The sequence below is a fragment of the Tachypleus tridentatus genome, chromosome 2, assembly GCF_004210375.1.
Source record: "Tachypleus tridentatus isolate NWPU-2018 chromosome 2, ASM421037v1, whole genome shotgun sequence".
In the NCBI taxonomy this organism is placed as follows: Eukaryota; Metazoa; Arthropoda; class Merostomata; order Xiphosura; family Limulidae; genus Tachypleus; species Tachypleus tridentatus.
In genome coordinates this window covers 76,621,120-76,648,097 of record NC_134826.1, presented here as the reverse complement: position 1 = coordinate 76,648,097, position 26,978 = coordinate 76,621,120, and the positions used below count along the sequence as shown (strand labels likewise).

Sequence of the window (26,978 nt, the reverse complement as noted above, 5' to 3'; positions counted from 1 at the left end):
AATTATTTTGGTACAGTTTGAAAGTTTAATTATTAGAATCACCGAATAATAATCACAATAGCATATAGAAGCCAATATGAGAACTATGTTGTTATCATGATCAAATTACATGGAATAATCATTGTTATTAGAATTTTTGGTGGAACCAAATGTGTTATTCTCAGATTCGCCAATTTTTCTCAGGATAAAACGCCTAGAAACAACAGAAAATCGCCCGAGTTTCTCTGTCATAGACTAAGTCTGACACAAAAGAAAGGGCCCGACATGGCCAGATGGTTAGGGCGCTCGACTCGTAATATGAGGTTTAAATACCCGTCATACCAAACATGCTCGCTCTTTCATTCATGGGGACATTAAGATCTGACGGTCAATCCCATTATTCGTTGGTAAAAGAGTAGCCCAGGAGTTGGTGGTGGGTGGTGATGACTAGCTGCCTTCCCTCTTGTCTTACAGCGCTAAATTAGGGACGGCTAGCGCAGATAGCCCTTATATGACTTTGCACAAAATTCAGAACGAACAAACAAAACAGAGAAGCTGGATAAAAGCTTGTGTACAATCTCTGTCTCAAAGGTTTTGAGTTTTGGAGACGTTCGATCAAAAATGCATAGGCTTCTACATCACAGATTATTACCATTTCGATTTCACCTCTGATGAAAAAGAAAATACATATTTAACACACGCACACATATATATAATCACAACCTTTTGTGTGCATAACTACAGACACAATCTAACACAAGCGTAAATGAGATTTTCACTAGCAAGACAGATATCGGTTAATCACTTCAGATCGTCATTTTTGTTTCGTCGAACGTAAAGTGGTATGACGGTTTATCTCTAAATTCTATCAAATATAATGCAAAATCTGAATGCTCAAATTTATACTCCTTAACAGAGCTCTCTATACGTGTATACTATTTTTTCATGTTCTCTGTACAAGTGAGAGAAACTGGCCTTAGATATGTATAGAGGTTTTACAAGTAACTTGATCCACAAATGATCTCCGTTTATGCCGCCATGTTCGAGTGAAAACAGTTCGCACACAATAGATATTTAATGCATTTTACAAGTACAAAGCACATTATTGTGCTACTTTACAGAAACAATGGCAAAGACACTAAATTGTGTAGCTGTAGGATGTCAAACTTGTAGAGAAAAAAAATCAGACCTGTTATTCCAGAGATTTCCTGCCGATGATGACAGACGAGGAAAATAGATACTAGCTGTAAAACAAGCAGTCATCAAACGTTAAGTACGTTTCGAGACCAGCTGTCAACAGTCAAACATTTCGTCAGAGGTAAGTAATGCATTTTACCATTGATTATATTATTTTACACCTCCATCATATTATAGAATCGAATCTGGTAGACTTGCGTCATGGTGAAATTTTGCGATTGTTTAAAGATTATTAGGCCACTTTTTTTACACCAGACTGTTCCAAATGGGTACTGATAGTTAAAATATTTATATGTATAATAACAAATGCTTAGGAATGTAACTGAATTCTAGTCATAAACATGTCTTTATCTAACTTCCATGTTCATTATATATTTTGTAATTTTGTCTTAAAATGATTCTTTGAGCATGCATGTTTTCCTCACACCACATTTTGACATTAATTATATATATCATTATATCTAGGTATCGTAATTTTAGTATCAAATCTAGTGGAATTTCATCATAGTAAAGTTTTTAAATGATTGACCATTTTCTAATAGACCTATGCAAATGGCTAATAACAGTTATATGTAACAATAGTACAAGTTAACTATGATTCATCTACAGACATAGTCTATACATATTTAACTCATATGTTAAAATTGTTTTATAGAAGCGTAGCTGCCTTTAGGAAGAAATGCACAGAATTACGCATCATTTACTTTCTTTATATTATCCATTATCTATATACCATATCTAAAGTATTAAATCAATAGACAACTTCCATTTTATCCATGCATTCATCTGTTCCGCTAATAAGGACGTTCATTCTTCGGTAATGCATTCCTCTGTCTAAAATCAATTCAGAAACTGATGTATTTTCTTTATCTCTGACAGCCACAGGTAAAAATCACCAAACACTCTGAAGACCGTGTGATTTCTTTCTGGTTATGTATCCATGACTCCAAAGACACCTGTATGGCGACTGTTTAACTAGACATGCATCGCCTCCTAAGTATACTTTGTTGTACAACTGTCGTTTGATTCAATCACCCATTCGGTCACATATTAGCATATTCTGCTGACAAATCACTGAATTGTTGCTGCTGTGATGAATCTAGGTTTCTGCTAAATTTTCAACTAGTGATCTCAAATGTGTTGGTATGCGTGTGTTTAGTTTCAGACATGGTAGGATGAATGTAACCGTGTTGTTACCACTAAAGTACAAGTTGCTTTCACTTCTGTGCCAGTGACGAACACAGTTTGTTGCTCAAAAACTTATCATTATACTTGTAAAACAACACTAGGACTTCATCCCAACTTGGATAGATAACTGTCTGAGATGCTACTGCTTGTTTTCTGGACAAAAAAGCCTATTTAATGCATTACATAGCTCTGACACAATACACCTTGTCTGTGATAAACCAAAGGTCACCAGTATTTCATAAGGGAAGAGGGGCTGTGATTTTCTCTTTTACATACTCTTCTGCAGCCTAGTGTTCTTGGGGTCTATCTGACAAACGTAAGGTAATTCTTTTGTAGAATATAGGTGAAATTGAGAAGGGAACTCTATATAACATTCAGTTTAAGAATACTATTGTTAAAATCAAGGTTGTTTTTAACTACTTTCATTCTGTAGGTGAAACCTCCTAAAAGTAGATGGCATATGACATTTTCAGTAATATCTAGTTTATTTACATTCGTTTCAACAAAGTTTATCTTCATAGGTCTGAGTGGTGTTTTTGCTTGGAGTATCTAACCTACCAAAGCTCTCATTGCTTTTGTATCAAAAACATACACTATCTCTCGCCCGCCTACCCCAACAGGTAACTACCAAGACCACCCTATGTGTCACAGCATATAAACCATGGGAGGACCAAAATAGTCCTTCCAGTTCACAGGATGCCAGTGTGGTTGCATAACGATATCAGAATATGTGGATGGGTTATTAGCCACCGGCAAGAGTTGAACGTAGGGTGATGTGGCTTTCTGGGTAGGAAAGTCTCTCCATCATAAAGTGACTATATCTTCTGCTACAGACTTTTCCTCTCTTTTGAAATGTATGAAGTAATAATTTCATACCACATTGGAACAAAATTTGTTTCAGTAAGAGTGGGAAAGTCTGTTACACCCAAATGATGCTGCATAATTTTACTGTGATAGCCTCATAGTATGCTGAGGCATTGCAGAATAAGCCTTATAATGTAATGAACATAAATCATTCTCATAAACTGAGAAGTTGTTGGTGGCACCCTTTATCCAAACCTTGAACCTGACCTCCGGTTTTCTCTGTTTCCCACCAGGTTGAACCTTCAGCGCAATTAATAATAAATATCTTGAAATTCCATAGCTAATCTTCCTCCATGCACTCCATGTAGCCTATGATAGGATGGCTAGACTTTGAACCAGACATTTAACAACTTGATATCTGAATAATCATTGAATGTAGCCTAGGGCAGGATGGCTAGTAGACTAAGAACCAAACATTTAACAACTTGATATCTCAATAATCACTGAATGGCACAGTTGTCGATATCCTTACACAAAGTATTATATAAAGCAATATTCTATCAGGGCTATAGTAGTAATTATCTTTTTTAAAAAAAATAAAGCAACAAAGGTAACTTGAAACATGAAAAACTTAACAATTTTCTCAACTGCATGTTTATAATAAATAATTATTTTAAAATAAATATGATAATGCTACAAGAATATTGAGGTATATTGTATATTCAGATACCATAAGTCTGTCAGGAAGAGAAAAAGTAATACCTGAAAAGAGTTCCTAAAGTAAAAATAGTGAAAACGTTAACGTATCATAACTGTCAAAAGTGATGATTAATGTTGTCCAATCCAAGTCTGTATATGTGTGTGAAATTTAGTTGTGTAGTAAGCATGTTGTCCATTGTCACAGGAATGGCAACAACAGAAAGTGGCATGACTAGAAAGAATATCAGTCAAGAAGAGGCTGAATGAGCAATTCACGGGTGCCAGAGATATATGTTCTACAGGATATCATAACATCAATACATGTGAACCCCATAGCAATATCATATGACCCAGATAAACATCATATTACTCGTCATCTAAAGGTACTTGTTTTCTTTTTGGAGAGAAGTAATGGTCAAAACAAGATGGTTGTGATTCTCTTTCAACCTACACACCTATTTGGTGTTTTGACTGACTGTAATTCTTCAACTTTTTATTTTCAATTTGGAAATTAGATATATAAAGATTATTTATTGACACTTTCAAATGTTGAAATAGCTCGCAGAGCTTTTCTTCTGTTTATGAGATATGCCGTTGATGACATAAAGGAGTACTCTGAAGTACCAAAGACGACTTCAAAGATCTCTTGGTCCAATTAAAGCTTACTTTGAGCCTGCAGAGGAAGATATTCTACTACCAAGATCCTCCAATATATTAATCTCATATGATACTACTGTTAATGGTGCAACTTAAAATTGAAGAGTAAAGAGTGAATACAGTTTCATATAATAAACAGACAGACCACGGGAAATGTCTTCCAATTATAAGAAAGTTACTGGGAATGGTGTTGTTTGCGACATCAAACTGTAACTACTAGGAAGTTGATATCAATTAAGAAAACTTCATAAAATGGAAGATTTAAGAACGTAGAGCTGCAAACTGTGAGAAAATTGAATCATTGGTAATATTTTCTTCTAGACCCGGTATGGCCAGGTGGTTAGGGCACTCGACTTGTAATCTAAAAGTCGCGGGTTCGAATCCCCGTCACACCAAACATCCTCGCCATTACAGCCGTGGGAGGCGAAATAATGTGACGATCAATCCCACTATTCGTTGGTAAAAGAGTAGCCCAAGAGATGGCGATGGATGGTGATGACTAGCTTCCTTCCCTCAGGTCTTACACTGCAAAATTAGGGACGGTTAGCACAGATAGCCCTCGAGTAGCTTTGCACGAAATTCAAAAAACAAACATTTTTTTGTAATTTTCTTATTTAATAATAAAATATGCCTATTACCACTCGGAAAAGATGTTGCTCAATAAGACACAATTTGTAAGGATATCGACAACAGTGTCCAACGGTTTTCAAGTAGTATCTAGAGGTTACGACTCCATTACTTGCAAAGACAATGACCAATTATGTATCATATCTCGACCTGGGTAAACGAGAAGTTTCATCATGAATACTCCGCCTAAACAATCTATCAGACGGGTTTTTTGTGTGATACGGAACAATAAAATTGACTATTCTGACCTAGAGAATAATATTAACAGTATTTTCTATAACTTGGTTTTCGGTAGTCGGCCCTGTGATCTTGTAACTAATAGTATGTACTCGCACTATGTTTGCGTTTCTTTAATAAATATAATAAAAACTATTTGTTTTGTATTACATTTTATGTCTAATCGTGTTACTTCATTCCACATCGAATCAGTCAGTAACATGTTCAGTATTACTCAATAATAACTTGAACGAATATCATGTTATCTAGCAGACATATACGGTGTAACTCTATATTAAATTCAGTCTTATCTAGATATATACAGGCTATGTTCGACTAATTATCAAATTTCAATTTTATTCTGATAATCTGTATCATTCAAGTGGCTGTTGATCCTCATTCTGAAAATATAAAAGCTGATTTTTTATTTTTTTAAATAATAATACACAAGCTAGTTATTTAAATGGAAGAAACGTTCGTGATGACAACATGAACATAGTAAGAGAGTAAGTATACTTAAAATAATTTCAACTTTTACATAGCCGAGTAAGGCACAGTTTATTAAAAAAAACGTTTAATATTACATGTTATTTCGAATCAAGTTTCAAATTTTGACAGTGATAAGTAAGTTTAATTTGAAAAAAAACAAACCTTACGTATATATACACACACAAATATATAAAAATAATGTTGCAAAAGAAAAATAATTTGTCACTTAACTGGTTTCTAACCACGGGTCTATTCGTCATCACTGGTCGCTTCAGTAACACTTTTTTACCAGTATCATCTTTCGTTCTACGAAAACCAGTAAAACCCAAACCGAAAAATAGCTATTATAATTGAAGAAATGCTTGCATAAAATTATTTCGACAGTTACAGCACGTTCCTTTGCATTGAGACACCACTCAACCGTAATCCCGACACCGAGCTCAATTGACAGCCAGGCCCAGTTTCCTACAATTACACTTAAGCCCAACTAACAGTGTGGCCCATTTTCCTAAAACTACACCTAGAGGACGATAACTTACTCTTCCAGAATGATATCAGTCAGTCTTTTCCACGTCTTTCTTAAATGTTCTCTTCAGTATAGTTGTTGATAGTCACGTATGTATTAACCATATTTTTCTTTCCCTACAGCTTTCACCGAGCACGGTCAGAGTATTTTATTCTGCATTATGGCTATGAAAGTGGGTTTTTTCGAGATACCTTCGCCCCCACTCCAATAAAATTATTGCCTTGAACTGTTGGATTTTATTATCCCTGCCATTGAAAGGTGCTTTCTTATTTAAAGTTATTTATGTCAAAACGAAATCATAACCAAAGTAAAAACCAATTGTTAAGTCGACGTCAAATCTAAAATCCTGTTCCAATGAATCAGTTCATTGTGTTTGATTTGTTAATTCAGGAACTCGCTACTTCATCACAGCCTTCCTTTCCTTCGTCTTCCGCAGATCACCTAGCCATCCTTAAAGCTACCTTTCCGATCAGCCACGCCAGCTCTCCTTCTCGACTTCCCGTCTTGTCTCACAGCTTTCCAACATCAGCTTTTAATGTTTTTTAATGTTAATTCAGTATCTATCACACCCACAAGTAATAGCATTATTCCTTCCGAGTGGAACCAAATCTTAATTAATTTCGCTAGCGGGACTGAAGGAAAACGACCATTTCTGTCTCATAAGCCCCGAAAGTGCTTGAAAAATATGAAACCCAAACCACTGCCAAGTTAGTTAGTTCAGTAGACACTAAAGTAAAACTGCATAAAGGGCGCTTAATATTCCAGTTTTTGCTGTCGTGACATTTTTTTAAAACGTGTACATACCGTGAAGCACAAAAATAATGATGCACTAACAACAAAATATGACATATAAACATATATATATATATATATAAACATATAAACATGTATATATAAACATAAAGATATATATATAAACATATAAACATAAAGATATATATATAAACATATAAACATACATATATAAAATATAAACATATATATATATATATAAACATATAAACATGTATATATAAACATAAAGATATATATATATATATAAACATACATATATAAAAATATAAACCCACACACATATATATATATATAAACATATAAACACATATATATAAACATATAAACACATATATATAAACATATAAACATACATATATAAAAATATAAGCACATATATATAAACATATAAACACATATATATAAACATAAGCATATATATATAAACATATAAACACATATATATAAACATAAGCATATATATATAAACATATATACATATAAACATACATATATAAAAATATAAACACATATATATAAACATAAGCATATATATATAAACATATACACATATATATATATAAACACATATATATAAACATAAGCATATATATATAAACATATACACATATATATATATACACATATAAACATCAAACTCAAGAAATTAAAACATTTGTTATTCTTAATTTTATTCTTATTTACTCTTTTTTTACTCTTTTTTTTCTCACAAAATACTTTCGGGAACCCTATGGAAAGTACATTTGTTAAATACGGCCTATATTTAACAAAAAGATATATTAACACTGTAATGTGTTCGTTTTCTGTTTTAATGTAGTTGGGAATAAACACTACTGTACTTAATACTATCAATAAATAAACTTATAATGTTATTCTAGGACCTATTGTCAGACTTTTGATAAAACATTTGATAAGCTTTAAATACGTTGTTGAACAAAATGTTTAATAAAATATTTTTACATGTGTCTTTTCGAACTTGAAATGAAGTGCGTGTCTTCTAAGGACACGCAAAAATGTGTATTATTGTAACATATTGGCATGATATTCAGTTACTATGTATAAACCACATGGTGTTTTCTTAGTTACTATATATATATATATATCACACGGTGTTTTTCGGCTGGAAATGCTTCTCATATGTCTTGTATTTTTTCAATAATTATTTATTTTCTAACCACGACTGTTACTGCGTTATACTTTAAAATCATTTCAAACAAGTTTTTTACACAATACATTTCATGTAACGCTAAAATATTGAACGTTGAATGCTCGAACAGGAGAACCGAAAGCTCTTAAAAGTAAGATAAAATTATGTTCATGGAGAAATGTCCTAGAGTTTTTTAGCGTGAAATTAATCCCACGAAATGAGTTTAAGATCTCATTTCTTGTTAGTCATTAAGTTAAATGAGCTTGCTTACTCATATCTAAATGGGTTGTGTTGGGATTGCTTGTTTTTTTTTCATTTCCTTTTCAAAATACCTATGCCAATCATTCAATGTTGCATTCAACACCTAAAATAGTTTATCTTTTACTGTATTGACACAAGAATATTGTAAACCCTTTTACCCAGGACAATAAATTGGTCTTCAGAGTTTTTGAAGCCATAACTTTTACCCAGTTATTAAAGTCGTTTCATTGCTTTGATGTTTTGAGAAAAGTCGATGAATATGTTGACAATATACATTGTCAGCTAATTTGGAATATTTACGCCTTAAGTCTCTCATTGTTCTAAGTTGTACTGAGATCGTGTATAAGTAACTGATACCAGTGGAATTTACGTAATTCTATGTATAATTAGGTAACGTTTATACATTTCTAAATGAATTATTTAACGTAGCAGAAAATTCGACGTTCTTACCCTCTTAACAACATTAATTTTTGTCTCATTACACTTTTTTGTAAGTTATTTATGTTTATTCTTGATGTGATTGAAGCAGAACTTTTTATAGACCGAGTCTCTGGACAATACATCAGCACTGTCTCGTTGATACCCTGCCCTATGCTGCTTCTGTCCAAGCTCAACCCTGGTAACAAGATAGTCCATCTAACTATCTTTACTTCTAGTGTTTGTAAATTCATTAGACCTTTGAGGAAAGTAATCTCAACATTCAAAGTAAATGATTTCTCTAATAAGTAGGTAAAGTTTGATAAAGGTAAGAGCGCCATAAACTCTTTCTTGGTAGTACAGAATCTGTGCTGTGGAAGGTTTAGGGAATTACTGACACATGGCCACAGTTTAGTCTCTATTCTAAATCGAAAAATTAAAAAAAGATCAAGCCCAGTATAATCCGGTCATAACTCAAAATTGATACCTACTAAATATCATAGAAAGACTAATATTAAAACTTACTTAAATGCTTTCCTAATACTGTGAATGATTATTCTTATTTTGGATTGTAAAAGAAACATTTGTCAACTTTAATTACTTGTGACAGGGTTAAGGCAACTAGAACAAACTTTGACTTATTGACTATCATTTGCATGATTCAGGTTCGACTTTAGTTGTACGCCCCTTATAACTACTTTTCTAAGTGTTGTCTCAAAGGTTTTACTTACATTAGAGAAACAATAAACTCTTAACTTAATCAATAGTATATATGTTTAAAATCAACGAAACTAATTACTTGATAGGGTGTCAAGCCTTAAGTAGAAGAAGAATAGTTACCTTTGTGATTGCATTTACCTTGCAAATATTGAAGCAGAATTAAAGAGTTCCCTTTTAATATTTTTACTCTTACCAATATTGATTATCAAGTGTATTCAAAGAGCTGAATAAATACATCAAATGACAAACATGCTGTTTATTTCTAATACGGTAGCATTCTTGACATACCAATCAATTTGAAATGGATTTGTTTAGAGGTCAGCTATTGGCACTGTTTACAGCATATCTAATTAAATTAGATAATTCTTTTTTACAATCAAAATATTTGTATCTTAAGAGAAGAGCCATCAAATTTCGTCATTTTATTTTCACGAATAAATTGTTATCGTCGACAAAGGTCTGTAAACTTTTGTGTATCACTTGTATAGTGTTTGTAATTTTCAATCATAACTTTTGCTTCCATGAATCTGTATGCTTCTTACGGTAGTTCCAGCTACTATCATCAGGGCTACTTTGTTATAGTTGCACATTAGAACTGAGGCTTCTTTCTCAGCCAATGAGATCAACGCTATTCGCTGTATTTCTTGAGAGATTTAATTCATTAAATTCTCAACTGTATTATTCTATCAGCTAATGTTACATCATTCTTGATGACGATAAACCCACTTGAAATAAAAATGTATCTCAGAACGATTGGTATGGGTATTAACACTTTTATTGATAAGGAGAGAACAACATTTCAGGTTAAGAAACTAAAACGAAAATTGAACCAATATAAAGGAACACCTTTATACCTATACTAATTAATAACCTAACATTCACATGCAACGCCCCTTACAATCTGGTACCCGTTGATATTTTCGTCCCTAAGACATGTGTCCGTCAACGGTCACATTCAAACACTCTCTCTTTCTTAACCTGAAGATAACCTAGGAAGGTCGAAACGTTGTTCTCTCCTTATCAGTAAAAGTGTTAATACCCATACCAACCGTTCTGAGATATAATGTTACATCAGTTCCAGTGATAGGGTTATAGGGTATTAAAGCTGTTGACCTTCACTATTGTACTTCTCATACAGCCATTTAATATCTTGGAAGGGTACCAATAACTTAATGTATCTAAAGTTTTAGCTATATCATCAAGTACAATTGCAGGACGTTTAAGAATTATTTCTAATTACCAACAGCTACTTCTCTCTTCGTATTGTAGGTTTTGAACATTTTGCATTTACCACGTCAGTGGAAACTCAATATTAATAGTGCTTTGTCAGGCATTTTCTTATTCACCTCCCATCTAAGGATACCACACTATTGCACATTTTTGAAGATGAAGCATTCACTGATTTTGATGCGTGTTTATTAATACCTTCTACCTGTTGACTTGTGAACTTACTCCATTTGAGTCTACAACAATAATTATTATTGATCAAAGCTGAGACAGTTTAATTATTTTTCTTAAATGGATAAATGGTGGTTGTCAATTATTGAGATGTATCTTCTAGTTTATAGACTGGATTACCACAAAGTAAAGTATAATTTTGGCATTCACTGCTAGCACTCTCCATTGCTGTCATCCAGTGTGCTGCTTTGACTTTGCCAATAAAAGCGATGAGGACGTTTAAATTGGTGTTTCTTTTCTGAACTATTTCTTTTATTCTAGTCTAAATAGTGTTTGGTGCATTATATTAGATTTGGGTAAAAATTTACAATTAATTCAACAAAATTTAGCATATTATACCATATGGGCCTAAAATCTTACATAATGCATAATTGAGTTACGTGAGATATCAGACAGGAGAGTTGAGCAATTAATATGTGAACAGTATTTTACAATACGAAAATAACACTTTAGCTGAGCCCTGGTTAATCATTAAGAAAAATAAGCACGTGCTTCGGGCACCAAGGGAAAGGGGGCACAACAGAGTTTTTTAGTTGGGTTTTTTTTATTGTCCTTATCTGCCGTGTTCGACTTTACTCTGCATTGTTAAAAAAAACGTTTTCTTTGGCTCGGTGAGTGACTAACGTTTCAACAAACTACTAAACTATGTATCTAACTAAGAAGTCAGTTATCTGCAAAAGATTACTGTAAAGAGCGGTATAAAATGTTGATAAAACTTCAGGTAAAAGATAATCGTATGTTATGATGACTGAAATTGAAGATGAAATATTTTTCTCAATCATTCCTTCTGTTGTGGCTATTTATACGAAATTACAGGCAGTGGAACTGTTTTGTTTTACCTTTTACTGCTTTATTCAGTCACATCTTCAGAAAAATAAGAGTATAATACCATAAAAACCTAAGTTAAACGAAATGGTGACAGATGTGTACAGAGACGTGGTGAGTTTTATGATTTTGTTTTCGGCTTCTGTTTTCATACGTTATATTTGAGTTATTGTCTCGTTTGTTTTAGTTTTATTTGCGTTAGTATTGCATCATTCATGTGTGTTTTGTAATATTTTTATAAGTGTCTTTCTCACTGAAGCTTTTCTGAACTGTAATTTTTTTTAACTTCAAACAACTTGCTGTAAAAAAAAACTTTTGCGTGAGTGCATGTTTTGAAATTTTTCACACTAGTAAAAAAATTTAGATAGGAAGTCCACTGTAACAATGCCACCGTTCATAGATTATGTGCTACCTATAAGAGTATTTGGGCATGTATGTATTCCCTTGTGATTATGTAATAATATAAACAGATCAAAAGCTGAGATTTACTTAAGGGGTAAATACAAGAGTCCCGGTTTTAAATAACAAATATGCCATTTTTAGACAAAAAAATTGAGATCACAATTATATTCTCCTTACTTCTTCCTAGATCCTGACGTCATAATGCCCCTACCCCGGCCCTTTGGTGATATTTTTTATGAGACGACCGAACAACCCGAGACAAAAACCCAGAAACAACGACGACAAACTTTTAGGTGTAATTCAGCTATTTTGCGACTATAAATTCAGATCAGTATTGTTTTATTACATTTTTGAAAAGCTGGGAAAACAACTGACTGATCGGAGCAGTCTAAAGGCAATAATTCGACCATTTAAGTCAAATTGCGCAAGGATCATGTACAACAACATGATTCTTAACGTTATGTATACACTATACTACTACTAGTAGTACACTATTTTACAACGAAAGCTGTACCAAATAACATACATTTACTGTCAAATGCAGCAAATCAATAAAGATACTTATGAATTCATGTTTATGTGCTAATGGCCGTAGTTCCTAGGATAACTTTCTGACAATCTTTGTTTAAATGTAGACCTAGAGTTTAATATGTTTCACTGTCTTACCAACGTTTTTCTTTATGAATTTTAGTGGTTTTCGAACCATCCATATTCTTTTGTGTTTTTTATTATTTTTATTTCTGTATTTTTCAGACTGCAAGATGAAACGTGTTCAATTAAGTGGTGCACGAAAGAGAAAACTGGCAAAAAAGAACCAACAAAAGACTTTGGATTTAATGGTCAAGACTGGAAAGCTGACTAATTTTGCTTTCAACTTACACAACATGATCTTCTAAATCCAAACCCCTCTCTCCCATCAGAAGTCATTTGTACTACATCTGACTCTAAGAAGATTGAAGTTGAACCAAGCTCCAACCTACAAGTACCACTTTTTCCGCTTCAAGATCAGAACATCATGATGACGTTGAGGTGTCACAAGCTGGCTCAACTGGCACAAATCTTACAACTGATCTCACTTTGCCTGTAAATTCTCCTGATATCTCTAGTGTTAATGTTGATGCAAGTTGCGCTACAAGATAGTCTGAAGTTGAAATAATTGTTGAAAATGAAAATCTACCGGACTATGGTAAAATGTTTCAGTCTACAAAAGATGGAGAAACTAAAGCAAAAGATCCAGGGTTGTAGCTCGATTTCTCTGCTTATGATGTGGCTTATTGGATTGGTTGTGGACCCACTAACTGTCAACGCCACAACGGGCCATTTGGCAAATCTTGCTGGACTTTCAATAGTGGCAAACCAACGAGATACTGTTCGCAAAAACTTTTCTCTAGGGTAAAAGCCAATGGTAAGCAATACAAAAGAGAATATTCACCATCAACAGGATCAGTTTACTGCTTTGTTTGTAAACTTTTGCCCCTAAATTTTCTTCGCATTTTGTTGAAAGAGAAGGGTTCAGTTACTGGCGAAATACTATTGTAATTGATCATTGTGAAAGAAGCACTACTCACCAAGACTTTATGCTACCATACTTAACTCGCAGACAAGGTTTAGGCTTTTGACAAGAGTTGAAGAAACAAATTCAAGGAAAGTGCAATTACTGGCAACATGTCTTGGAGCGTGTAATAGCTGTTATTCGTACGTTAGCTGAACGTGACCTGGCTTTTCGAGGAACTGATGAAAAATTTGGTTCACTGCAGAATGGGAAATTTTTTAGGGCTGCTTGAGCTCATAAGTCAGTTTGATCCATTTTTAGCAGGGCGCATTTCGAAATATGGAAATTCTGGAAAAGGAAATCCTTCTTACTTGTCCAAAACAACCTGTAAAGAACTAATTGAACCAATGGTTTAGAAGGTCCACGCGTTCTTGTTGATGAAGTAAATTCTTGTCGTTTTTTTGCTTGTCAGTTGACCCGACGCCAGATCTATCACCTACAGATCAGTTAAGTGTTGTACTTCAATACTTAAAAGATGGACAGCCTACTAAATGATTGTTAACCTTTCTCGAACTTAAAAGCCATACTGGTGAGGAAATTGCAAACCAGGTATTGCAGTACTTATGTGAAGTTTGCAAACTTAATTTTTTCAAAATATAGGGGTCAGTCTGTGACAAAGTTGCTAACATGTCTGGGCATTATAAGGGGATGCAGCAAAAGATTTTAAAAGAAAATAAGTTTGCTATATATGTGCCCAAAGTGCTGTTGACTGCTGTCACGTGGCAGTTAAATTTTACTCTACAACGCATTTGCTCTATACATTTTTTTCAGCCTCAACTAGCCGATGGAAAATTCTTGAAACTTATGATGTCGTTCTCCAAGTTGGAGAGTGTGTTAAAATCCCTCTGTGATACCAGATGGGAGGCACATGTTGTGGCAACAACAGCAATTTTGAAACCTTTCTTTAAGATTTTGGAAGCTTTAGAATATCTAGTTGAAGACCAGTCAGAAAAGAGAGACACTAGAAGAGAACCAGACATTATTACAAATAAGATGCAAGAGCTAGAATTTGTTTTTATGTTCATCATGTGGGGTTAGATTTTGCAAAAGTTTCATAAAGCAAGTCAAGTTCTGCAAAATGAGGATGTGAACTTAAAAACACGTGCAGATCTGTACGGGTCATTAGCTGACTAACTACGCACTTTAAGGGATGACTGAAAGATTTGAAGCAGCTGCAAAAGACAAACTACCAGATGTTCAGAGCAATGCAGCTCAAACTCGCAAACGTGTCAGAAAGAAGACACACAATTGAGTGTGCGTTTCCAAACGTAGACATTGCATTGCGATTATTTTTAACATTAATGGTCACAAATTGCACAGCTGAACGTTCATATTATCAACTCAAGCATATTAAAAATCGCAACAGAACAACTATGCGACAAGACAGGCTGGATGCCTTGTCTCTGCTATGTATAGAAGCAGATTTGTTACGCCAAATTACTTTTGAGGACTTGATCAAAGACTTTGCAATTAAAAAATCTAGAAAAACTTTTAAAATTTAATAAATGTTAAGGTATAAGTAAATAATTTGCTTACAGGGTTTTAAGTTCAAAGTGAGAAACTGTTAACGTCAAAGTGAGAATTTTTTGAATAAAAGAGTTTTTAGTAAATTTTTCATTTTTGTTAACATCAGAGTGTGAATTTGTAAACATCAAAGTGAGAATTCTTAACTCAGAGTGAAAACGAATATACACTAAAAATAATTATTTTTAATTATCATTAATCAAAGAAGTGATTTCCCTCATCATTTCTAAATAAAAGGCCTCAATCATTGCTTGATTTTGATCCATGCTCAATCTGTTAAATAAATTAAACAAAAAATGTTTATTTATTATGGTTGTGGGTTCTGGCCTGGTGTCTGACGTGTAAGAAAATTGAAGAAGGTTTATAAATTTTGAAACTTTTATTTCACTTTCAGCACTTATTGAGTCTTAATGTCTTGTCAGTTAAGCAATGTAGGGGCCGAGGGGGCACCATTGTTGGGTTGTGATTAGAGCATCAGTTGCCCTTAATCCGGCCCTGCCTGAGCTACTTGGAGAGGAGAGAGTGACATAGTACAGCTAACTCATTGTATAAACAAACAAACGTGATGTCAGAGGCGTGGCTACACCTGTTTGCAGGATGACATTCCTTCTATAAAATTCAACAATAAAAATTAATATAACGTACATTAAAGAGAAGAAATGCATATATATATAATTTGGGTCTTCTCTTATCATAAGAAACAAACGCTTAAGTAGTAAATGATTTGCGATGTATTTCAATTTATTAACATAAATACAAATAATAAAAGTAACTATATTTATGGCATTTTCATGGAGTAATAAACCACGAGGTCCGACATGTGCACCATAGATGACGACCATCTGTACAGCAGTGGACACCAAGTAAAAAGTGCAAGTGAGAATGTTCAGATCACCAAGGAGGCATAGGTGGTTGGCACATGGAATGAGTACCTGTATATCATTATGGATTGGATGCATAACTCAACATCAAGGATGACCACTTTACATCAGCACTCTATTAATCACCCCAAAGACCTCCAATGTTCAATCATCTATGGTTAGACAGGCTATAGGAAAACAGTTTCCCTTATATACCTTCTGGATGGCTTTTACCATGATATCTTTCAGCACATTGTCATCCTCTACCCCACCTTCAAATAAAACAAGATATACCAAATTTGACCCTGGAACTGGAATGACCCTAAGATCCAGATAGCTCACTCAGGTAATTGGTTCATTCTACCAGCTGTTTGCCATAAGGAGACATTATTTGATGACTACAGTGTGACAAAGGCCCTGACTAAGAAAAATGGCATGCTTTCCGGGTTGGTCTTTAGCAGCTGCCACACAGAAATACGACTCAGTCTTAAAATATCATACTGGATTGCTCTATTCCACTACAAAGATTATGGCTATCAAGGACTGTTTCCAGGAGATTTATGTCATCCCCCAAGAGATGAACAGATCATTTTGTAAATACTACTGGCAGAAACAAAGTATGCAAAGCTCCCACTAAAGACTAATAATTCAATGGCTTATAAAGTACTTGCTTACGCCACTGGAACTGTTATTTATGTAATCACGTAAAAAGTAATCTTGATTATCACCTAAATGCCAATTTAGGAGGACTTGGGGTTGAGGTTATACGATTATATTAGACTTCAGAGGCGAGTGGTCATTGTTGTATGTTCCAAAGGAATGATAGCAGAAGATGTTGGACTGTGATGAACTTATTAATCAACTATTGGATGCATCAGAAAAATCACAGGAACTGCTCAGCGTGTGTACAATCGTTTCCCAAAGGAACAGTTGCATGCTGAAAGCCACCACTGCATTAAAGCTAAGACGTCAGCAGTTAACAGCATTAGCTGTGGAGCTACCATTGGTGGTAGTGCTGGAACGGCCATAGTGGTGGGAATCACCGGCTGCAACTCAATCGCAGCTGAAACTGAGGTAACCACAATAAAGGAGTTGTGGTGGACCCCATATATTATTTGTAATCTAGGTATTGCAGAGGCCATATGGGTCATTTCATTTTTTCACAATAGTTGCTCCTACAGAACAGAGGCAGAATGTAATACATTCCAAAGGAATGGAAGACTGGCCAAACTTTACCAGTGGGAAAGATATGTATTTGCTCCTTTAGAGCAGCATTTGAAGGATGGTCTGAATCCATTCTATTAGCAGTAGCAACCATATCAACATCAAGCATTAATGGTAACATGCTGGCCAATTCAGCTTACCATTCCACAGTAGTTAATAGCCTTGCCATGGGATATGCCCACCTGGACGAAATGGTCTTCAACAGTCTCCCCTAAGCTGAACTGTGCTGGCTATGGTTTGGGCCTCGCTATGGAAATGGAAACATACTGATAAAACAAGGTATCATTCCGGTAGATATACTGAGCCAACCATACACCTGCATTATTGGTTTCCGATAACAGGAACAACAATGGTCTTGATTGCAATGCTCTGTGGGGGTACTCTTGTCAACATTTGTATTCAGTGACTCAAACTATCTCTTCTCCATGATTTCTGCTTTTGACATGCTTGGGTGTTGATGAGAAGCAGAAACACCATGACAAAGCTACAGAATAGCTGCAGACCAACTCTGTGATGAGGAACATGTTGCCAACACATTCTAAAATGTGTATGCAGTAATCGGCAAGTATTCACAGTGGTTCCCACACAAAATGCTTGACCTTCTCAGCTCTAAGCCCTTGTTTACTGATGTCTACGTGCCGTCGGATTATGAAAAAGACTGCAAAATTGCCTTTGTTATCTTGGGGGTGGACGCCACTGAACTAATTGCCTACAAACTTGTCAAGTAATCAAACTAACTGCCTTGGACGTTTTGAGCTTCTCGTCATATGGCAGGCGCGACTTTAGTATTGGAGCTGGGTTTATGTTTTTGGGCTTTTAAAGAGTGCCAGCTGAGTTTATAGCACAATTGAAATAATAGAAGACCTGTACAGTGTGAAGCTGGAGGTGAAGTACCGTGCCCATCAGCAAAAACATTGCCAGTGTCAAGTGGGTTTTCTGCTTCAGTTCTCAATGTAGAGAAGAACACAATGGTGACGTCAAACTCAAACTAATTTTTGGCTTGCTGAGTATCTCAATTAACTGTTTAGCCAGCAGCTGTACAGGGGGAAGGGCTTTAGTGTCCAGATCAATGACAGGCTGTCCTGGAGCAGGTTCTGGCATTTCTGCAAATAGCTCTTCATTAAGATTATTCATGTTTGCTTTGTTACAAATATACCACCTTTCCAAGTCCATTTCTTCTAATGGAAGTTTTCTCCTCCTTAGTTGAACAAGTACCTCTGCAAAATTTTAACTTTGCCCATCATTTCTTGCACATAAGCATGTACTGAGCCCGATCTGTGCCACAGGCGTCAGACTGGGTCTCCGCTTTGCACTTACGACAGGGGCAAGGCTTTATTGCACTTTTTCTGAGCTTCTATTGTTCGTATATGCATCTGTTCTCACAGGTGGCCAAAAGGTTAATCATAAACCATCTGAATTGGTTCTGACCCTTCATACTTATGGTATACCTAAAACGAAAAATTTGGTGTTCCTGTATAAACGTGGTTGCTATGACGTTGCTTCATACAGTAGCACAGTATCCATTTTTCCAAGGGAGAAAATGATAAAATAGCAAGTCCATTCATACAAAAACATCACATTTTCCACTCCCTCATATAACTGTCGCCAAAAATATCTAAGAGGGAAAATGTGGTGTTCCAGTCGTCTCAACTTGAACGTCTTCCAAAGGTGGGAATAGCTGTAGAGTCCGGACCAGCGAGATGCATGGGCCTTCTCTGGTGTTCTATATTAAGGTCCGAGACAGACACATTGTCTCGGAGGCGGCAACGGTTTATTTGCTGTTCCCGTAAGAACAACAATCGGCATGACACAGCTGTCAATTGGCTGACACTGCATTACTGTATTTTATTTCTACGCTGCGGCCCTCAGACGTAGATAGACCATTGCCAGATGAGACTTCCGTAGATGTTAAAAACATTTCTACGTGGAAAACCCGAACGTCAAAATGTTTCCTATTCCTGGAAGCCGCGATGTGGCCCAAAACATTAGTACGCTCATCCCCCCCTGCTGCTGCTGCTTATATGAAAAGTGTGAATGATAAAAGAAAATTTGTTGCTGTAGAGATTTGTGGAATATGAGCTATTTATTACATTCTTTATATTTCTAAACTATATTAATATGCAATTTTGTTTTTATCGTTGAAATTGAAAGTTATTTAGTATGGTTTTTGAATCCTGAAACACTGAAGGTGGGTGAAACATTAGAAAACCAGTAAGCCTACAATATGTAATAATAATCACGTTAACTTCAGTTTGGTGGGTGAAATAAAAACTATTATACTTTATCTTATGCCAAAAAGTACATGCATGTATATATTACGTATTTGTAAGTATATACTGAAGAGTTTAAAGCTTTTGTACGCTGATATGAAAGTTCATACAATCGAGGCAGCTTAAGAATCGCTTCCAATTTCATTTTTAACCATGTGTTAAAAGTTTGAGCTTGCCGTATGTTTAGTGTTAGAAAATGTCTTCTGCTACTACTCAGTAGTAACCAAAATTGAAGGAAAAGGAGTGTAAATTTATACAGAAGACAGCAAACGACTATTTGGTGTTTCTATTTCAAATCTGTCCTGGCAGAACCATTTCCTAGAGAGCGAAAGAAGAGTAAAAATTGTATTGATGTTTCATGGAACTGGGCTCTTGATGTTACTGGTAGAGTGCACCAAGGATCGTTGCATAAAACTTTGCTTTTTAAATTATATTATTTATAATATTAAACATATGGTTGGAATCATAATTAGAAAATCAGTTATGTCATTAAAGTTTGCTTTAAATTCTGGCATTAAACATCCCAATATTACAGCTTGATCTGAGAAAGAAAAACAAAACTTATTTATCAAGGAAAACGAAATGGACTCTGATTTAATAATGGTAAGCCTAACTCTGTAACTGCAGTTACTATTGAGTATGATGTTTCCAAATTTCTCAGTTTCTACGTGCTTAGATAATGAGGCTATTAAGAGTCGGTTTACTACTATTATTAAGTGTTTATGTTACTATTTGTGATGTTTTTAAGTTGTACTGTAAAATCGAGAATCAAAATCAACTTACGATGTTAGGTTGTCATGTCACTGTCACTGTGTCAGTATTAATAACAGTAATATTGGTATTATTGATAGGATAGAAATTAATCTAAGCTTATCTCATAAAACTTAATTTAAAAGTTAAATCTTAAAAATATGTTAACATACTCCTTGGTATTAATGTAATAATAATATTAATATAAAAATACAGAATATGTGAATTTCACTTTCAGTATTTTCAGAGTTGGTTGTTAACTAGGATAAGAATCAGTTTTAAAAATCAAGTAGGCTAATGCTTACTTGTAACTTAATAACAAAATCTGAACCAAAGTGAGAAGTGCATAACTGATGCTCATTTGGTAACCCAACAAATACTGAAATAGTGTGGAGTCCCATATCTCTATTCTAACTTAGTATGTATATAATGTACATATGCTTATAACAGAAATAATTAACCCCTAAATAAACAAGATTTCCTCTCTTGTGTTTTTGTGTTGTGAATAAGTTTCACAAAGGATAATTTAAAATTCATGTCTTCTAAACTTTTTGTTGGCACTTGTAAGAAAAAGTGACTTTAGGAATCTGGAGAATTGCATAACTTTTAATATTTGTAAAGATTCTTGGCTGTATTTGTAGCATGATGATCAGGAAGTCAATTTTTTTTATTCTGATTGACATTTTAATTGCATCAACTACTTTTTTTCATAAATGATGTTGAATACAGTTACTATGAAGTTTATTTCACAGAGTAGGAAATATCCAGGAAGCTTACAAAACAATTTTGTTTCTATAGTACAAAAACCTTTTTGTTTGTGTGTGTATAACTTTTCATCTAGTTATCATGTAACTGAATAATAGATTTTTTTAGACTTTTTAAATTTTTGTTTAAAAAAACTAGTGTAAGTAGTAGAAAAAGGATAGGGCCCATAAAGGCTGTTTGTGGCCCTACAGTGAATTTCAATTGCTGTATCACACATAATAGTCTGGCTTTTACTAGCTAAAAAAACACTAGTGTTTACCCTATCAAGGGAAAAACAGGAAGAGAAATACATACATGAAATGAGAATCCTATTCCTTTAACTCATAGACAGCACAACTTAAACATGCATAAAGCCAGTTATGTGCATAACAGTGTGAAGTGTTCAAATCCATAATTTCTAAGTTATGCTGTCACTAGGATCTTGGTCTTCAGTATCATTAAAAATACTGCTTTACCCTGCTGCATCATTGATGTGATATAGAAACTGTCCAAAAACCCTGTAGATGTTGGTGGACTGGTGTTTCATTTTTCCATATTCAGACATGTCTGCCAGTAAATTGTGAAAAGCAAACGATATAATTATCAGATGCTACAGTGTTAATGATATCAGAGTATATATATATATACTATATCACAGTATATGTATATATATATATATATATATGTGTGTGTGAAATTTTTATACCAAAATTGCCAAGTTTTCATCACTTGTGATAACATACATATTGTTCTTTACATGATAAGCGTGTGGAACTTGTTTTTATATGGTATATGTTTTATCCCATTATATATAAACTGTGTGAATGTTATGGTGGTAAATACATGCATTTGTTAAAAAGTGGTATCTATGTGTGTGTGTAAATGTTGTTTGGCAGAAATTGGTAATCTGCATCATGTTGACGAACATGTCATACAAATCGTCGTGTTGACTTACCTGGATGTAGGTACTATTGGGACTGCTAAAGTACCAGATATTTTCTTTCTCATTACTTTATTGTTTACTGTATTTTAGTACTGAAAATGGCCCTTATGGGAACTGGTACTTTATCTGAGCAATCATAACCTTGATTATTTCGGACATGTAGTATGACTTTCTGCTCAAGTGATGATAATATTGTAAAGACACATATGTATAATTTGTAGCATATTATAATGGCAAAATACTAAATATATATAATAACAGAAATATGTTACAGTTAAAGGTTGTTTTTCTTTTTTAAGTTTTGGATAGTTTGAGGTAGGTTAGAGTGAGTTATACCTAATACATATTTGGGCACAGATGTATACTGTAAATATAGTGTTAAGTAGCTTATAAATAGGAGATTTTCAACATTTACAGATTATTGAATATGACTTTCCATATTAGAGATATTTTGATATACTGAAGTTTTTTTTTTTTATGGCTTTTAAATACAGTATGTAAGTATTCTTGTCATTCCTGTTACAGTCCCATCCAAGTGTTCGAGTGAAAGGAATGGAGGCAAACTTCACACCTTCTAAGTGTAGAGATCCTGTATGCAGAGATAATTCTTCACATATGCATTGTCCATTCTGTGCCAAGACTGAGATATATCATGACACTAAAATATTAGAAGCCCACTATTATGTAAAACATGTTGACAAAGGAATTGATTTTGCTGGTAAGTATTGTATGTTAGCATAAATAACTCTTTTTTTTTTATTTTCTAATGCTTTGGCTGTTATTTATTGCATTAACTCTATATCAGTGTTTGTATAATTGTAATAATACATTAAATAGTAATTTTACAGTTACTTAGAGTAAAAGAAAAGTGAAACATGAGAATAAATGCCTTTGTTTTAGCAAAGTGTAATAGAAGAAATATATGTTTTATTCATATACTCAAAATATTTAGGAGGTTTGAAAGGTTGCCAATAGGATATTTTGTTTTTTGATTAAAAGCAGTTTTATTATTTGTGTCTTAAATATGATGCAGTATATGGTTTACAGAATTCAAAACGAGCCCTTGATAACAAAAAACTTCTTTGTATTGCTATCTACTGTGTTTTTAAACTTGAAGATTATCATGGAATGCAAAACCATTTGGTAACAAGAAATTTAATATTAGATTATTACTTAACACTGCATTATTTTCCATTTAAGTGGTAACTGAAATTTTATAAGAGGGTTCATATATTATTTGCAGTTGAGAATTTTGAAAGTTCAATAAGAATCAAAAATGAACCTTAAGTTTTACCACTTAAAAAAATTTTTTTTTACTCTATATGAAACCATTCATTAAAAACAAACTGTTTATTCCAGGCTCATGCTTAACTTTTCTTTTAAGAAGTCACCTGGACCTCCCTAAACATGCATTTTTAAGGGCCTGCAAGCAGTTTCATGGCCATTCATATAGATCATTGTAAAATGTTCTTTCTGGTGAAGGTTATCAGAAAAAAAAATCACTGGATTAAGTTGCTGATTTTACATAAATTGAAATAAAACTAAAGATATCAACATTTCTCAATTTATTATATTGTGAATTCGTATTTCATAAAAAAACAAAACACAAGACACTGAAATTAAAAGTCAAACTGAGGTACTAGTTATATGCTCCCAATAGTCTACATGCCAAAAGTAATGACCACATCACGTGTCTTAAAAATTTTATGATCCAGTTAAAACCATTGTTGCTGTAATCTGAATTGTAATATTTTAATGCATCTCTTGCGTTTTGATCTTGATAATACCATGTAACAAAACATTTTACTTTTTCTTGTTCCTGGGCAGAAAGTGCTATTTCCTAATTGCTTATGCCTAAAGTAGATGGAAAAGACCTATTTTTCACTTAAAACTTTGCTTTTGTGACCTGGTTATTGATATTTTCAAATTTACCCATTTTTCAGAACATTCCAGGTAGATCCAGTGCTGAGTGGCTGGTAGAGATTTTTCTCGAACTTACAAGGATTTTCGAGAACTTTCTAGAATGTTGTAGAACTTTCAAGAATGAAAGTGTGCAAGTTAGAAGTTGGAGGAAGTGTCACCGACATTTTTCAAGCTTCTTCACTTGTCAAGATGGGCTCTGTTTCTGCCACAATGTATCCGGTCTGTGCAAGACAATTGGAATTGCCTGTAATCCGAATGAACGATGCCTCTTCATTAATAGCTCATCCAGAAGCCTCAAAACTATGCTGCTCCATAACGGGAAGAAGTATCCGTCTCTTTTCCTGGCTCATTTGATGCACCTCAAAGGGTAATACAACAGTGTCAGCATTTTGCTAGAAGCCTTGAAGTATGATAAATATGGTTAGGAGGTTATCAGAGACTTTAAAATGGTGGCATTCCTGATGGGTCTCCAAGGAGGCTTTACCAAGTTTTCCTGTTATTTTTGCCTTTAGGACTGCAGCACACTACAACAGAAACCACTGGCCACAATAGATCGAATTCTCTGTAGGGAGGCAGTGTCAAGTGTGAACCACTAGTGGACCTCCAAAAGGTATTGTACCCACCATTGCACATAAAGTTGGGTCTTATGAAACAATTTGTCACAGCTCTTGATAAGGAGTCTGCAGCCTTCAAGTATCATCAAGACTTCTTTCCTAAATTGTCTGAGGCAAAGGACAAAGCTGGTGTCTTCATTGGACTGCAAGTAAAGAAAATCCTGGAGTGCACAGAATTCCCCAAGAAGCTCAGTAGGAAGGAAAAAACAAGCTTGGGGCAGCTTTGCCACAGTGGTTTGGGGCTTCTTGGGCAATCACAGGGCCAAAAATTATGTGGAACTGGATAAGGCTATGGTGAAGAACAATGGCAAAATGGGCTGTAGAATGTCCCCAAAAGTCCATATCCTTGACACTTGTCTTGATAAATTCAAGGAGAACATGGGAGCATATTCAGAGGAGCAAGGCAAGTGCTTCCACCAAGATAAACTGGACTTTGAACACCACTACCAAGGAGTGTATCACAAAAACACGATGGGAGACTATATTTGGGGGATGATACGTGAAAGTGATTTACATTACAGTTGTAGATCTCGAAAAACTACTTACCGTATTTTCCGGTTAATAAGCCGAATCGCCGAATAAGCCGAGGCCAATTTTCAGCTCTGCAAATGAGGGTTTTTGCTTATTACCGTAATAAGCGAAGCCATTTTAAGAAGTGACAAGTTTCTTCAAAATGATTTCTTAGTCTCGCTTCAGCCAGCATGCATGTTGTGTGTGATCATTGGCGCTCTGTGGTAAAGCAGAACGGTCGTATTGAGACAGAGATGGAATCAATATGTCATTCGTTATTGGCTCCACTCACTGTAATTAGGTAACCAATGAAATTCCAGAAACAACGTTTCACTGTAGTCTTAACGTGCTTTACTGATGGGACAAAATTACCGCCTATGGTAATTTTCAAAAGAAAAACATTTCCTAAGAAGAAGAAATTTCAGAAAGGAGTGATCGGCCAATAAGCCGACCCCCAAAAATCAGGTAAAAAATTTAGGGCCAGAAATTCGGCTTATAAGGCGGAAAATACGGTACTTCTAAACATTTTTGTATAACTTTAGTATAAATACATGTAAATCTTGATTTATATGTTGTTTTATTCAGACCTTATGTAAATGAAAATGTGCAAGTTTGCCCGTTTTTACATAGAAAGTAGGTTAATTTCTAAATTTCATTATCCAGGTCACAGAAGCAAAGGTTGAAGGGAATAATAGCCATTTTCTGCACTTTTACAACATAAGCAATTTAGAAACAACAAATACTATCCAGAAACAAAATTTGTGTTACATAGTGTAATTAAGCTCACAATATGGTCACAGCATGTTGTTAACTTTTGATGTACTGAATACTTTATAATTTCTTAAGACATTCTCTATGTTCCTGAAAATTTTCTTCCACAAGTTATATGTTATGAGTAAAATAGGTAATGGCCAAATACTTAGACTTGGATCCTTTAAAAATCAACTATTTCCACTGTGAGATATCAGTTACACACCTCAAGTCTGAAATAAGTTAATCATCTTCTCTACTCCTAATACAAAAAAAAATTGAGAAAATCAATTAAAAATTTCAAATAACATGAAATTTAATACTTTATCTGGGCATGTATCTTTTTGCTAATACATCTATTGCAATTTCTTGAGATATTTAGTTTTCCAAATAGATTTAATACATTTTTTACACCTTTGGGCCATAAAGAAAAGGGTTCAAATTAAACACTTGACATCCACTAATAAATTTTTCATTTTAATGAAAGTAAAATACTCTAAATTCACCATTGAGATAGTGTATAAAATAGTAATGAAATGAATACAGTGGAGACTGAACATTCACGGCCAATATCATACACTTCATGGTTGTATCAAATTATGCATTCATAGGCTACATCAATGTCATGTCAAACAAATTAGGATATTCAAACAAAAATATTTGCAATATTAATTCATATTAACAAATTTACTACTGTATACTAAAATAGTAAAGTGTTTAAGATGGTATTAAAAAGAAATTTTAAGGTATTATCGATCAGAATCAATAATGTAGTTATTATCAATCATGACCTTATTTGCACATTTTTGTGTTATATCAGTGTGAAGGAAAACATATATATTCAAATTATTGTAATTAAACTATTTCAGCAGTATATTCTACATGTAATCTAATTAATAAAAGCCAG

The 26,978-nt window shown here is 34.1% G+C and overlaps 1 protein-coding gene across 3 annotated transcripts in view; it reads left to right on the top strand.

Moving 5' to 3' along the window:
• The first annotated feature begins 19,308 nt into the window (after positions 1 to 19,308).
• LOC143244276 (uncharacterized) overlaps positions 19,309 to 26,978 on the top strand; it is a 43,297-nt gene continuing 35,627 nt past the window's right edge. The window contains exons 1-3 of one of the 3 annotated variants that reach the window (XM_076488636.1): positions 19,309 to 19,755; positions 20,373 to 20,440; positions 22,800 to 22,992. In XM_076488636.1, coding sequence (XP_076344751.1) covers positions 20,420 to 20,440; positions 22,800 to 22,992 — 214 coding nt within the window. In that variant the 5' untranslated portion in view covers positions 19,309 to 19,755; positions 20,373 to 20,419. Of the gene's footprint in view, positions 20,441 to 22,799; positions 22,993 to 26,978 lie in introns of all 3 variants that reach the window. The other 2 variants (XM_076488637.1, XM_076488635.1) reach the window with 2 other exon arrangements.